This window comes from Takifugu flavidus, chromosome 8, assembly GCF_003711565.1.
Source record: "Takifugu flavidus isolate HTHZ2018 chromosome 8, ASM371156v2, whole genome shotgun sequence".
Lineage (NCBI taxonomy): Eukaryota > Metazoa > Chordata > Actinopteri > Tetraodontiformes > Tetraodontidae > Takifugu > Takifugu flavidus.
The window spans coordinates 15,797,024-15,812,208 of NC_079527.1; the positions used below are offsets into that span (position 1 = coordinate 15,797,024).

Consider the following 15,185-nt stretch of genomic DNA (forward strand, 5'->3'; position numbering starts at 1 on the left):
CACAGAAACAAGTCAACAAACACAAACGGGATCATTCATGTCACCTCAGGTTACCGTAGCAACGGCGCCTCCAGCAGGTTGCAGCTTCTCAGGACAGTAAAAACTCAGTTCAGACACTTTTATTACGCTTCGCTCACTTTTCTTATAACAGCAGAACTCATTAAAGGTGTTAAACTTCCTGTTTGATTGATGTTCCATCTTCAAAGATCAAAGCAAAACTCTTCTGATCGACGTTTTTCTGCCTTTGAGATTCTGTTTGGTGAAAGGAATTTACAGAAACCAAAAAGATTCCAAACCAATAAATGTACGACAAAATCTTGTTTTTGGCCGCCGAGCGGTGGTTGCCGTGGCAACAGAGAGCAGGTAAACTGTCTCATCGTCACAAAGCTGCTGAGTAATGATTTCCCGATTTTAAGCCCCCCCAGTGGGAACAGCGGAGCGTCTCTGGGGTGGGAGCCAATGAAGAGGCGGCGCCGGGGGGGCGGTGTTGAGGGGGGGGTGGCGCCGGAGGGGGGGCGGTGTTGAGGGGGGGGTGGCGCCGGAGGGGGGGTGGTGTCGAAGGGGGGGTGGCGCCCGGGGCGGCGCCTGGGGCGGGGCTCATTTCTCTCTGTAGAACAGCAGGTACATCTTCAGGGGCTCAGGAAGCGGCAGACCCAGAATCCTCTGCCTGAGGACATTCGGCGCCGGCTGGGGGCGGAGCAACTCTCCCGTCTCCTTCTCCTCCTCCTGCTCCTCGTCCTCCACCAGCTCGTCCTCCAGCGTCTCGTCCTCCACCGCCACCGTCCCTCTGCCCGCCTTCCTGCTGCCTCTCATTTGTCGGCGCTCTTCCCCCTCGCCTGCCTCCTCGTCCTCCACCTGTTCGCCACGGTAGTTGTTGCTGTCTGAAGGGGCGGGGCCAATGCCACTGCTCGCCACCACCTGACGTGTGGCCAGGATGAGAGCGTTGCAATGGCGCCTGTGGATCCGGCGCCGTTTGAAGCGAGGCCCATACTTATGCAGCCCAGCCACGGCGAGACCCCTCCCCACGCTGAAGGAAGACCCGCGATCACGTGACTGGCCGTCGCCGCCGTCCGTGGTCACCCTGAGGACGTGGCGGATGCAGAGGCGAGCCAGCTCCTGTAGGGAGCGCACCTCGTAGTTGGCTGTGGATGAAGAGAGGATCAAAGAGAAGAACAAAGGAAGGTTTGTTCTCCTCCTCAGAGTAAAGCGAGGTGTGTGAGCGGCGCCCAGACTCACGTAGAGGGAAGGATGGGGCGTTCCCGCTGTGTTTGGGCTGCACCAGGGGAGCGAACGACACCGAGATGATCTTCTTGGTCTCCCAGCTGTTTGGTCCCGTGCGGCTGATCTTGGTCAACTGATGAAGACGAAGGGTTTTGAATGAGGAACAGGTTTCTGAAGGCCGTGATGCCCCCCGCTGGGCCAGAGCTGCGTCTGGACCTCTGACCTTCACCATTCAGGGTGAGCAGAACCAGCCGGGGGCTCGGCAACACTGACCTTCTCCTCCAGAGGCATGACGAGGATGCCCCCCAACTTCAGCAGCTTCTTCATGTACTCCTCGTGTTCCTTCTGCACCCCCGCCCCGCAGTAGACCCGGTCGTACTGACGGCTCTCAGGAGGGATCTCCAGGCAGTTGCCCACCACGAAGGACGGCTCGCAGAACTCAAACCTGAGCAGACGGACGCAACACAAAAGGTGGAACCCACAGCTCACCGGCGGCTCGTCACACCCTCCCACACCTACTTATCAAAGCTGTCGTTGGTCTTGATGAAGCAGTCGAGCTTCTGGTTGGCGTACTCGATCACATCAGCGTGCAGTTCGATCCCGTGATTCACTCCAGCCGGTCCTGGTCCAGGAAGCACATTTACACCCTGAGCTACATCATGTTGAAGCGAGGTGTGAAAAGGACCAGCTAACTCAGCTAACTCAGCCAACTCAGCCAACTCAGCTAACTCAGCTAACTCAGCTAACTCAGCCAACTCAGCCAACTCAGCCAACTCAGCTAACTCAGCCAACTCAGCTAACTCAGCCAACTCAGCTAACTCAGCTAACTCAGCCAACTCAGCTAACTCAGCCAACTCAGCTAACTCAGCTAACTCAGCCAACTCAGCCACTCAGCCAACTCAGCCAACTCAGCTAACTCAGCTAACTCAGCTAACTCATCCAACTCAGCCAACTCAGCCAACTCAGCTAACTCAGCCAACTCAGCTAACTCAGCCAACTCAGCTAACTCAGCTAACTCAGCCAACTCAGCTAACTCAGCCAACTCAGCTAACTCAGCTAACTCAGCCACTCAGCCAACTCAGCCAACTCACCAACTCAGCTAACTCAGCTAACTCAGCTAACTCAGCCAACTCAGCCAACTCAGCTAACTCACCAACTCAGCTAACTCAGCCAACTCAGCTAACTCAGCTAACTCAGCCAACTCAGCCAACTCAGCCAACTCAGCCACTCAGCCAACTCAGCTAACTCAGCTAACTCAGCCAACTCAGCTAACTCAGCTAACTCACCAACTCAGCCAACTCAGCTAACTCAGCTAACTCAGCCAACTCAGCTAACTCAGCCAACTCAGCTAACTCAGCTAACTCAGCCAACTCAGCTAACTCAGCCAACTCAGCTAACTCAGCTAACTCAGCCAACTCAGCCAACTCAGCCAACTCAGCTAACTCAGCTAACTCAGCTAACTCAGCTAACTCAGCCAACTCAGCTAACTCAGCCAACTCAGCTAACTCAGCTAACTCAGCCAACTCAGCCAACTCAGCTAACTCAGCCAACTCAGCTAACTCTACGCTAACGCTGACGGAGCCGGTCGGGGTGGCAGGTACGAACGACCTCCGTGCCACAGGGGGGCGCTGTAACACACTTAGTCAACAAGGAGTTGCCCTGACCTGACCCTGACCCTGACCCTGACCCTGACCCTGACCTGACCCTGACCTCACCCTGACCCTGACCCTGACCTGACCCGTCCCACAGGCCAGGTGAAGGAGTCCAGGCACGAACTGGACCGTCTGAGCAGGTTCCCTCGAACCAAAGATGTTTCTTCATCTCTAGTCTTTTAAAAGGTTTTTGCTTTTATCCAAACGAAGCTCTCGATGGCTCCACACCAGCAGATCGTTAGACAGGCGACCACGCCGCCGCTAACCCATCATACTTACCCAGTATGAGCCCGACCATGGTGCTGAGGTAACCGGTCCCACTGCCCATGTTCAGGAAGGACAGGCCGGGGTGAAGGTCTAGGGCCTCCATCACCTCAGAGTAGATACACGGAGCAGACAGGTGGATGTTCCCATGGCGCCAGGCCAGGTCCTGGTGGCGACACCGAAGACACCGAGTCAATATAAAACCACCTGAAAACACCCAGACCGGGTCCAGCGGTCTCAGCTCGGGCCCTGGACCCTGGACCCTGGACCCTGGACCCTGGACCCTGGACCTTCACCTTGTAGGCGTTGTCTCTGTAGTCCTGCAGGTAATAATCGGCCCGGTCGATGGCCCGGAACGCCCGCTCCACCAGGTCCGATCGGATGTAGTAGGCCTCTTTCAGGTTGTCAATCAAGTCATCGTTGTCCTCACCTGCGCTCACGGCTCCGCCCATCGTGACTGCGAGGAAAAGAACGCGAAGGTTATCGTTCGAAGACGAACACGCCCACAAACAAGGGACAGTTTGAGCTAATAGGCAGTCATCTGTCCCAGTAGAACCAGTCCTGGACCCTCTCTGTCCCAGTAGAACCAGTCCTGGACCCCATCTGTCCCAGTAGAACCAGTCCTGGACCCCATCTGTCCCAGTAGAACCAGTCTTTGACCCCCTCTGTCCCAGTATAACTAGTCCTGGACCCTCTCTGTCCCAGTAGAACCAGTCCTGGACCCCATCCGTCCCAGTAGAACCAGTCCTGGACCCTCTCTGTCCCAGTAGAACCAGACCTGGACCCTCTCTGTCCCAGTAGAACCAGTCCTGGACCCCATCTGTCCCAGTAGAACCAGTCCTGGACCCTCTCTGTCCCAGTATAACCAGTCATTGACCCCTCTGTCCCAGTATAACCAGTCCTGGACCCCCTCTGTCCCAGTAGAACCAGTCCTGGACCCCATCTGTCCCAGTAGAACCAGTCCTGACCCCCTCTGTCCCAGTATAACCAGTCATTGACCCCCTCTGTCCCAGTAGAACCAGTCCTGGACCCCCTCTGTCCCAGTAGAACCAGTCCTGGACCCCATCTGTCCCAGTAGAACCAGTCCTGGACCCCATCTGTCCCAGTAAACCAGTCTTTGACCCCCTCTGTCCCAGTATAACTAGTCCTGGACCCTCTCTGTCCCAGTAGAACCAGTCCTGGACCCCATCCGTCCCAGTAGAACCAGTCCTGGACCCTCTCTGTCCCAGTAGAACCAGACCTGGACCCTCTCTGTCCCAGTAGAACCAGTCCTGGACCCCATCTGTCCCAGTAGAACCAGTCCTGGACCCTCTCTGTCCCAGTATAACCAGTCATTGACCCCTCTGTCCCAGTATAACCAGTCCTGGACCCCCTCTGTCCCAGTAGAACCAGTCCTGGACCCCATCTGTCCCAGTAGAACCAGTCCTGACCCCCCTGTCCCAGTATAACCATCATTGACCCCCTCTGTCCCAGTAGAACCAGTCCTGGACCCCCTCTGTCCCAGTAGAACCAGTCCTGGACCCCATCTGTCCCAGTAGAACCAGTCCTGGACCCCATCTGTCCCAGTAAACCAGTCTTTGACCCCCTCTGTCCCAGTATAACTAGTCCTGGACCCTCTCTGTCCCAGTAGAACCAGTCCTGACCCCCTCTGTCCCATATAACCAGTCATTGACCCTCTGTCCCAGTAGAACCAGACCTGGACCCTCTCTGTCCCAGTAGAACCAGTCCTGGACCCCATCTGTCCCAGTAGAACCAGTCCTGGACCCTCTCTGTCCCAGTATAACCAGTCATTGACCCCCTCTGTCCCAGTATAACCAGTCCTGGACCCCCTCTGTCCCAGTAGAACCAGTCCTGGACCCCATCTGTCCCAGTAGAACCAGTCCTGGACCCCCTCTGTCCCAGTATAACCAGTCATTGACCCCCTCTGTCCCAGTAGAACCAGTCCTGGACCCCCTCTGTCCCAGTAGAACCAGTCCTGGACCCCATCTGTCCCAGTATAACCAGTCCTGGACCCCCTCTGTCCCAGTAGAACCAGTCTTTGACCCCCTCTGTCCCAGTATACCAGTCCTGGACCCCCTCTGTCCCAGTATAACCAGTCCTGGACCCCCTCTGTCCCAGTATAACCAGTCATTGACCCCCTCTGTCCCAGTATACCAGTCCTGGACCCCCTCTGTCCCAGTAGAACCAGTCCTGACCCCCTCTGTCCCAGTATAACCAGTCCTGGACCCTCTCTGTCCCAGTATAACCAGTCATTGACCCCCTCTGTCCCAGTATAACCAGTCATTGACCCTCTGTCCCAGTATAACCAGTCATTGACCCTCTGTCCCAGTATAACCAGTCATTGACCCTCTGTCCCAGCATAACCAGTCATTGACCCTCTGTCCCAGTATAACCAGTCCTGGACCCCCCCTGTCCCAGCATAACCAGTCATTGACCCTCTGTCCCAGTATAACCAGTCCTGGACCCCCCCTGTCCCAGTATAACCAGTCCTGGACCCCCTCTGTCCCAGTATAACCAGTCATTGACCCTCTGTCCCAGTATAACCAGTCTTTGACCCCCTCTGTCCCAGTATAACCAGTCATTGACCCTCTGTCCCAGTAGAACCAGTCCTTTACTCTCCCAGTAGAACCAGTCCTTTACTCTCCCAGTGTAACCAGTAATGGTGCCAGCAGCACTGGGCCGTGTTCACGCGTTGGAGCTTTTTCACGGTTTTCGGGTCTAACACCTTTAACCGTTTCTGCGCACGCGCCTCGTCTGCTGCAGCGGTTTGCGTCATTTTGATGCTTCCAATGTTGACCCAAACGAACCTGGTGCCGGTGTCGGCGTCGACCAGCAGAGAGACCGAGCTGCGGGGACGCCTGTGCGGGCTGTCCGGGGAAATCAAGGTCAAATAACCGCGTGTGTCCGCAGCAGAAAGGCCGAGACGTCGCGGAGAGCTGAGCCCAGACGTAGCGCTCCTCCGGCGGGGGCAGCCCGCTGCATGTGTCGCCGTTCCCGGAGCAGATGTCGCCTGTCGTCGTCCTGCTGCGGCGCTTCAGCCTTCTGCGGCCGGAGGTTCCGAACGAACGATGGATGTAAACATCCGCGCGCTGACGTCAGGCGTGATGTACGCACAACAACAGCAGATGGCCTACATTCAGCACGAGCAGCGCAGGCGGAGAGCGGAAAACCGGAAACAGGGAACAAACCCGGAAGCAAACCGGAAGAACGGCCAGCCACGAAGCAACGGTGCAACAAGCTAATAAAATGGTGAAAATATGAAGGAATGAATAGAAATAATGACAATAGTGACATTTCCAGATTTACCACAAGCACAGAGTTATTCTTTTTTACCTTCGTCCTGAGGACTTTAGCAGACACCTAATTCACCATCGCGACTTAATTAGCCCAGTTCGAACCTTGGAACTGAATCTTAATTTTCGCGTTAGTTCACCAACATTTCCGCTAGATGGCAGCATTACTCCGAGAATTAACTCCCCACGTTAAGGGTGACTGTACTGGTTATACTGGGACCCATGAATGGACTGGTTATAGTCACTGACCATAATTCTTTTGTCATTGTCGTATTTTTTACTGCGAAAAGGATTTTTTTTCCTTTTTATTTCACTAGAGAAAGAGCGTGCACGTCCACCCAGCGGGACGCTGCAGCTTTGATGAAATAGCTAAAAATGTAAAAATCTCCAGAGGTGAATGTGTGTTCGTGTGTGCGGTGAAGGCCGCTTTGGCTTTGAGGGCGAAGATCAAAGGTCACAGTTTCACACACACGCTCATGTACATGTGACACCCACACAGCTTGTAGACCATGAATCTTTATTGGTTTCCATGGAGACCATCTCAGATGTTGCTACTCCCACAATAACACACGACTCATCTGGTCTTTAACACTGACACAGCAAACATGTTTACAAGTACAGCAACACACAGGTCACGGTTCAGCTGGTCTACACGTTCTTCCCAGGGAAGACGGCGAGGGCGGAGAGCGCAGCCGAGGCCCGTCGCGCCTCAGCGGTAGAAAGGACGAGCTGCTCTAAAAGGAACAGAAAGAGCCACAGTCTGTTGGCGTGGAAGTGCTGGTTCCACTGGAAGTTTCAATGGAGCTCATGTCTAGAAAATCACCAGTAAAAATAGCTTTTCTCTGTAAAAAGGTGGCAGCAGGACGGGCGTCGGCTGGGGCTTCTGCGTCCTCGGGACACAACAACACAGGTGATACACATATTTACACACGTCACGATAATGCCCTGCACACGGCGCGTCCAGGTGACGGACACCTCTGCCCTCACTCTCCGTGCACTTAGTTTGGTACCTGAATTTGACACATGAAGTCACAGCTTCTTTCTAAATGGCCTCCACACACCTGAGCGACGGCCGTGCGACACACCTGGCTCGTCTAAGCCCCGCCCCATTTTAAAGGAGGGTCATGACAGGATTTGAAGGGGCCCTTGGGTGACAGTGACAGTGAGAAAGGCACATGATGAACAGCACACCTATAGAGGGGGAGGGGCTAGAACACCTTTTTGGAGATTTGAAGCTGAGAGCCAACATTGGTGTAACTGATGTGCGCCACCTGCTGGTCAGCAGCGGAGACCCCCCCAACCCCCCCTAACCCCCCCCCAACTCCCCCCCTAACCCCCCCAACTCCCCCCAACCCCCCCAACCTAAACAAGGTTTTACCTGAAAGATGCTCGTTGCTCCAGTGACCAAAGAAAGTCCTAAACAGCAGAGACCCCCTCTCTCCCCTCCCCTCTCCCCCCTCTCCCTCCCCCTCTCCCCCCTCTTTCTTCTCCCTCTTTCCCTCTCCCCTCTCCCCTCTCTCTCTCCCCCTCCTCTCCCCCTCTCTCTCCTCCCTCTCCCCCTCTCTCTCCCCCTCTCTCTCCCCCTCTCTCCCCTCCCCTCTCCCCCTCTCCCCTCTCTCTCCTCCTCTCCCCCTCTCTCTCCCTCCTCCCCCTCTCTCCCTCTCCTCTCTCTCCTCTCCCCCTCTCTCCTCTCTCCTCTCCTCCCCTCTCTCTCCCTCCTCCCCTCTCTCTCCTCCTCTCTCCCCCTCTCTCTCCTCTCCTCCTCTCTCTCTCCTCCTCTCCCCCTCTCTCTCCTCTCTCCCCCCTCTCCCTCCCCTTCTCCCCCTCTCTCTCCTCCCCTCTCTCTCTCCTCCCCCTCTCCCTCCCCCTCTCTCCCCCTCCTCTCCTCCTCTCTCCTCCCCCTCTCCTCTCTCTCCCCCTCTCTCCTCTCTCTCTCCTCCCTCTCTCTCCCCCTCTCCCCCTCTCCCCTCTCTCCTCCCCTCTCCTCTCTCCTCTCCCCCTCTCTCTCCCTCTCCCCTCTCTCTCTCTCCTCCTCTCCCTCTCCCCCTCTCTCTCCCCCTCTCTCTCTCCCCCTCTCTCCCCCCTTTTCATCCCTCTCCTTCTCTAGTTCATTCTCCTCATCGGGGGGTCACGACCTCAGACCTCAGAGCTTCTTCTGCTCCAAACCAGAACGCTGCTTTGCTAAGCAAATGCAGCAGAACTCTTCCTGCTCAGTGGTGCACAGCTACGTGCACGCTGCGTGCGCGGCTACGTGCGCGGCTACGTGCGCGGCTACGTGCGCGGCTACGTGCGCGGCTACGTGCGCGGCTGCGTGCGCGGCTGCGCGCAGGCTTCAACGTTAGCTGTGACACCTGCCTGAGCATTGAAGCGGCGCCTCCTGACGCTCAGGCCTCGGCGGCGCCGCTGGACCCGACTCACTTCCTGCCCATCTAGTTCTGTTGGAGGACCAACACAGCGCCCCCTGCTGGCACACAACTGATGTCCATCTGAAGATCAGAACCAGCAGCAAATCAACATTTTCTCAGAGAAAAAAGCAACAAGTTAATGAAGGAAATAAATACAAACATGAAGATCAAACAGACAAGTTCGTTCATGATTAAAATCCCAAATGATCAAAGACGAGTGAATTCAGTGATTAATCGGGAAAACTGATCAGATGACAGATCACATCAGTGACCCATCAATTAAAACCATCCCATCTTTTTGAACAGAATTAACGAGTTCCAGAACAAAGTGTGTGGGACACGTCAGCATCAAAGAGCCCCTTTGTGGCCCAGGCCCCGCCCATCCGTTCTGCTCCTGTTCTGTTGGGTTCTAACACGGAATGCTGGCATTTTTAACGATTATTCAGAAAGTGCACAAAAGTTTCAGTCTACAGGACGAAGAACGAGCACATTTACGACCTCTGACACCAGACACCAGAACACACTACACAACCAGAGTTCTGCTCGGGGACTGAGGCTCCACCAGAACCGTTTGCTGTGGAACCGGAAATAAACCCTTTTGTGTCTGAAGGTTCTAAACGCATTTGCAGAAGAACCTCATCAGGTTCTAGTCTGCTCTCACCGAGAAAAGCCTCCCTCAGAACACGTGCAGAACCAGAACCTCCCTGGAAACAAAAGCTCACACGTGCACTGAACCAGTTCTACAACGCCGAACGTGCACGTTCTGACGACCTCAACGACGAACACCCGACTGAGTTGCTCTGTTTAAAGCCACAGCTACGTAAATACTGTGTACCGCCCCCTGCTGGTGACACAGCCGGCCAACAGTTACACTGTAAAAATAGGGTTCTATTCATATATAGAATCTTTAAAAGCTATCTGTAGCTATCTGTAGCTATCTGTAGCTATCTGTAGCTATCTGTAGCTATCTGTAGCTATCTGTAGCTATCTGTAGCTATCTGTAGCTATCTGTAGCTATCTGTAGCTATCTGTAGCTATCTGTAGCTATCTGTAGCTATCTGTAGCTATCTGTAGCTATCTGTAGCTATCAGTAGCTATCTGTAGCTATCTATAGCTATCTGTAGCTATCTGTAGCTATCTGTAGCTATCTATAGCTATCTGTAGCTATCTAAAGCTATCTATAGCTATCTGTAGCTATCTGTAGCTATCTGTAGCTATCTGTAGCTATCTGTAGCACGGCCACGCTGGCGGGGGGACAAAGGCCTCTGAAACAATCAGCATCTCGGTTTTACGCTGTAGAAAGGTGAAGAATCAGGAAACAAACTGCTTTCTGTGGAGTTTAGCGGCACTTTGTGCATCCAAAATTAAAATCTACAGTAGTAGTTAAGGCTACAAGTGTGTGTGTGTCTGAGCGGAGGCTGCGCTGTGTGTGTGTGTGTGTGTGTGTGTGTGTGTGTTGTGTGTGTGTGTGTGAGTGTGTGTGTGTGTGTGTGAGTGAGTGTGTGTGTCTGTGCGAGTGAGTGTGAGTGTGTGTGTGAGAGTGTGTGAGTGTGTTTGTGTGTGTGTGTGTGAGTGTGTGTGTGTGTGTTTGTGTGTGTGTGTGTGTGTGTGGTGTGTGTGTGAGTGTGTGTGTGTGTGTGTGTGTGTGTGTGTGTGTGAGTGTGTGTGTGAGTGTGTGTGTGTGTTTGTGTGTGTGTGTGTGTGTGTGGTGTGTGTGTGAGTGTGTGTGTGTGTGCACGCGCGCCAGACCCGCAGCATTAGCGAGCAGCTAGCCGACCCAGTTCGGTTCGAGTTCTACAGATTTTTCGTCCTTTTTTCTTTGTGGGGATCAAAGCAAACACACACGAGGTTTCAGTGTTGCTTTGTTAACGTTCTTTTTTACAATCGCCTGCTGGTTGCCATGGTTACGGCTACGCCTAAGTAATCAAACTGTATTGTTTTTTCTTCTTTATTTAAATGTTAGCAGTGGAGCTTTACGTCTACTCAGTGGTCACATCACGTACATAAATAACAAAATAAATATACAGCCATATCATCTTCAATAAATAATAAATACATCCTCTTTTTCCTCAGCAGTGTTTCCATGGAGAATCAACACAAATAACAAACAAAAATAACCCTTTTTAGTAAAATTATCAAAACATTTGTGTCATTTATAAAACATCTGCAATTATTAAGTTTAAAAAAAAAAGGAATTGAAAACCAAAAAGTCAGTTAATAATATAGATTTTTTTAAAAATATTAAGACACGGCTTTAATAAAATAAAATAAATAGATCGAGTCAAATAAATAAAGCATAATAACATAAATGGTAATAAGTTACAATTTAAAATTTCACTAGTTTAAATAATTTATATATAACAACAATTATTGTAGCACAAAAACTATTCCTGGAACTGAAGTTCTAGGTCATAAATACTATTGATGAGTGACTGAAGGTGGAGGAGCCAGTAGACCAGCCCCCCCCACCCCCCCCGTTACAGCGCACGTTGACGGTGCACGCCACAGCAGCACCACCCTGGGCGCTTGGCCCCGCCCCCTCCTCCTGCCTTCACTCCCACTGAGCGGCGGCGCTTCTGCTTCTCCTTTGCGTTCGTGGCCGCAGGTTCAACAGAACATTTTGGTTTTGGTCCGAGTCCCTCGAGTCTGAACACCGGACTCATGTCTGCTCCCGTTTAGTCACCTGAATTCCCTTTTTTACCTCTGAAATCATTGTGTGTGTGTGTGTGTGTGTGTGCGTGTGTTGTGTGTGTGTGTGTGGTGTGTGCGTGTGTGTGTGCGTGCGTGTGTATGTGTGTGTGTGTGTGTGTTCAGGATCACACTTTGATGCCCTTCACAGCCTTGTTGATGCTCTCCAGCAGAGCCTTGTTCTCCGGGTTCTGGAAACAGTCCTTGTTGGTGTACATGTGGGTCAGGGTGCTAACGTAGCTGTCAAAGTTCTGCTCGGTGATCGGCTCCTGTCGTGGTACAAACAACAACCCATCACGGCTGAGAACCCAGGGTCAGGGTCAGGGTCAGGGTGAGGGTGAGGGTGAGGGTGAGGGTGAGGGTCAGGGTCAGGGTCAGGGGTAGGGTCAGGGTCAGGGTGAGGGTGAGGGGTAGGGTAGGGTCAGGGTCAGGGTCAGGGTCAGGGGTAGGGTTAGGGTTAGGGTTAGGGTCAGGGTCAGGGTCAGGGTCAGGGTCAGGGTTAGGGTCAGGGTCAGGGTTAGGGTTAGGGTTAGGGTCAGGGTCAGGGTCAGGGTCAGGGTCAGGGTCAGGGTCAGGGTCAGGGTCAGGGTCAGGGGTAGGGTCAGGGGTAGGGTCAGGGTCAGGGTCAGTGGCTCAAGCTAACAGGTTATTACTGCTTATTACTGCTCTGCTCACTGTTATTACATCCTTAGAGACTCATTTCATGCTTTAGCTTAGCATTAATTAACATCCCTTCACCACATCACTAACGCTAACGAGCCACATGTTGCTTCTCTGGGTTTTGCTGAGGAGACAACAGAAGGTTCCTGGACCGTCCAGGCCGGGACAGAAGCTGGTTCTCAGCCCCGTTTGGACCCTCTGGCCGCCGGTTTGATGAACTCACCATGTGGGGCAGACGGATGTTGGCCAGGCTGCGGATCAGAGCGCGGCTCAGGCCCGACAGCTCCAGGAACAGGGCCTCGTTCTGCTCCTCGATCATCTTGTTCTCGTGCTCGATGCTCTTCAGGTTCTTCTCCATGGAGGAGATCTGCAGCACCAAACACATGAATCCAGACTTTACTGAAGCTCCATGGGAACTATCAGCCAGGATGAAACGGCCCGGAAAAGAATATTTGTCCTCGTTTCATTTGACTGGAAGGTCCCGAGAACAAGAAACAACCCGACTCACCTGAGTCTGCAGGTTGACCATGTCCACCTCCATCTCGTTGTTGGACTCACTGATGTCGTTGATCTCTTTGTTCAGCTGTTTGATGTCCTCATCGTTGTCCAGAACTGGAGACAGAGAGGCCATGAAGACGGACGCGGCGTCCTCTCACATCAGCAGTGTCTCACTCACCGTCGCTGGCTCTGAACTTGGTGCTCAGGTACTCGTCTGAGGGAAGCTTGGCCTTCTTCTTGGCGAACATGGCCCGAGGACACCCTGAGAGGCTGCGGGCACAAACCGAGTTGGGTCACGGTACCGGAAAACTGGCGCTTACCAAAGGACGGCCCCCTGAGCCGTGACGCTTGTTCCGTTGGCTAACCTGCGATGCGTCAGGAAACTGCCGTTAGCGTGTCCGGAGCCGTCGCAGCCCGGCGTCGGGCAGGTCGGACCCTCGGCTTTGAAGGCCTTCCAGGAGAACGGGGTCCCGTTCAGAAGCCCCTCCTTCTGGCGGCGTGCTGCCAGCGGACAGCCGTAGGCACTGCGGTGGGTGGCGTACTTCCCACTGATGTGGCCCAGACTGTCACAACCAGGAATAGGGACACCTACGTGGAGGGGGGGGGGGAGGGGAGGAGGGGGAGGAGGAGGAGGGGGAGGAGGGGGAGGAGGGGGGGAGGAGGAGGAGGGGGAGGAGGGGGAGGAGGGAGGAGGGGAGGAGGGGGGGAGGAGGGGGAGGGGAGGAGGGGGGGAGGAGGGAGGAGGGGGAGGAGGAGGGGGAGGGAGGAGGAGGGGGGGAGGAGGGGGGAGGAGGAGGGGGGGAGGAGGAGGGAGGAGGAGAGGGGGAGGAGGAGGAGGGGGGGAGGAGGGAGGAGGAGGGGGGGGGCGTTAGACAGGAGAAGTCTGAGAACCGACTTCATCAACATGATGTTTGAACACATCTGTGTTTGTCTTTGATGTCTTTGATGTTGTTCCATGTGTTAATTGACCATCTAATCTGAATCATCTGGCAGCTACTTTCACCCTGGATGGAGGATCCAGTTATGGAGGCAGCAGAGCTGCGTTACCACCAGTCTGGCTAAAACTTTGGCCTGTCAGAGCGGTACGAACTTTAAAAGCTCCGAGTCCTCCTGGTTGTCCTTGGTAGGAGTTTTAATTCCACTTTTCTTGGCACGCGGGCACCCCGACAGACTGAAAACAGAAAGTATGGAGTTGATAACAGAGGGTTGAGAAAAAAAGAATCTGCCACAAGATCAAACGTTGAACAGACCAAATTACAAAATAGGTGAAAATGAGCTGGAACGGCCGTAAAAACGGGGAAAAGAAGAGAAAAGTGTGAGAAGGTGTGAAGATGTGAGTCTGTTTTCTCTGCCTGCTTCAGGAACTGTCGCTAGGCCTCTCTGACTGACGCTGTGTGTGTGTGTGTGGTGTGTGTGTGTTGTGTGTGTGTGTGTGTGCGTGTGTGGTGTGTGTGTGTGTGTGTGTGTGTGTGTGTGGGTGTTTTACCTTCTGTGAGAGGCGTAGTTTCCTGTGATGTGACCTGAGCCGTCACATCCTGGGGTGGGGCATCTGGGAGGAGTCAGAGTCACGATTAGCTCTTAATCAAGTGGAAGCAACAACAAACACCAACAAGCAGAACGAATTTTCCTCCTTTCTTGAAAAATCATCACAATTAGACTTTGACCTGAGGTGAAAGTGAGAAAAGTCTGTGACAGATGCAGAAGAAAAAACAGGGAGGACGGCAGCAGCGAACCAGGAGCTAGCATTAGCAACATTAGCATGGTGGGACGGCGGCGCTGCTTGGCAAAGGTCTCAAAGGTATAGAGCAGACATACTTGAGTTCAGGGGCGTGGGCCGCCATGAGGGACCGAAGGCTCTTATCAGCGAGAGGACACCCAGAAAGACTGAGAGAGGAGGAGAAGCCAGGAAAGAGAGGATGGAGGAGAAGGAGGAGAAATCAGAGATGCTGAGAAAGGACAGGCGGCGAGCAGCCGATGATGTCACAGGCATCAGCTGGGCATCAATAGTCGCAGCCTCCTTCAGCGCTGCTGCGTACCTGCGGTGAGACGCGTAGTTTCCTGTGATGTGGCCGCTGCCATCGCACCCGGGCGTGGGACACCTGCACAGGTGAGACAGGCCGCTGTGAGTCTGGACGCACGGCTGAGCAGCGTCAACGTGTTGGCGACACTCACGAGAGCAGCTCTTTCTTGCTGTCCTTGGGCTGGAGCTTGACCTTAAGGCTGCTGCTGGTCACCTCTCCAGGGTACTTCCTGTCCTCCAGACAGTCCTGCATCAGGTCGCCGTCCTCGGGGTCCGACGACACCAACGACTGGCCCGCGGGCTCACCTGAGGACCACACGAGGGGGGCGGGTTCAGTGCCTCCCGGTGCTGATGGGCCACAGGAAGACCACGTTTCTCTGCTTTTGTGATGCAGCAGGTCCTCATAAAAAATTGACAGTCGAAGCGCTTCAACTTCAAGAAGTTCAAAGGAGTGAAAATTAGCATATGCTGAAGTGAGGATGGT

The 15,185-nt window shown here is 53.9% G+C and overlaps 2 protein-coding genes across 2 annotated transcripts in view; both read right to left on the reverse strand.

Moving 5' to 3' along the window:
* Window positions 1-104: 104 nt before the first annotated feature.
* On the reverse strand, window positions 105-6,319 carry LOC130529608 (protein-L-isoaspartate O-methyltransferase domain-containing protein 2-like). Its single transcript, XM_057040018.1, has 7 exons — window positions 5,945-6,319; window positions 3,434-3,594; window positions 3,153-3,303; window positions 1,741-1,843; window positions 1,495-1,666; window positions 1,237-1,354; window positions 105-1,142 (listed from the first exon to the last, which is right to left on the reverse strand). Exons 2-7 carry the CDS (start codon window positions 3,587-3,589, stop codon window positions 598-600), a joined length of 1,245 nt encoding a protein of 414 aa, XP_056895998.1. The 5' UTR covers window positions 3,590-3,594; window positions 5,945-6,319; the 3' UTR covers window positions 105-597.
* Window positions 6,320-10,769: 4,450 nt separating this feature from the next.
* LOC130530118 (myelin transcription factor 1-like) overlaps window positions 10,770-15,185 on the reverse strand; it is a 27,056-nt gene continuing 22,640 nt past the window's right edge. The window contains exons 14-24 of the mRNA XM_057041016.1: window positions 14,854-15,007; window positions 14,718-14,780; window positions 14,497-14,565; window positions 14,168-14,230; window positions 13,772-13,852; window positions 13,601-13,602; window positions 13,047-13,269; window positions 12,860-12,951; window positions 12,692-12,795; window positions 12,407-12,550; window positions 10,770-11,792 (exon numbers count right to left, since the gene is read on the reverse strand). Of these exons, the coding sequence (XP_056896996.1) occupies window positions 11,652-11,792; window positions 12,407-12,550; window positions 12,692-12,795; window positions 12,860-12,951; window positions 13,047-13,269; window positions 13,601-13,602; window positions 13,772-13,852; window positions 14,168-14,230; window positions 14,497-14,565; window positions 14,718-14,780; window positions 14,854-15,007 (1,136 nt within the window). The 3' untranslated portion in view covers window positions 10,770-11,651. The remainder of the gene's footprint in view (window positions 11,793-12,406; window positions 12,551-12,691; window positions 12,796-12,859; window positions 12,952-13,046; window positions 13,270-13,600; window positions 13,603-13,771; window positions 13,853-14,167; window positions 14,231-14,496; window positions 14,566-14,717; window positions 14,781-14,853; window positions 15,008-15,185) is intronic.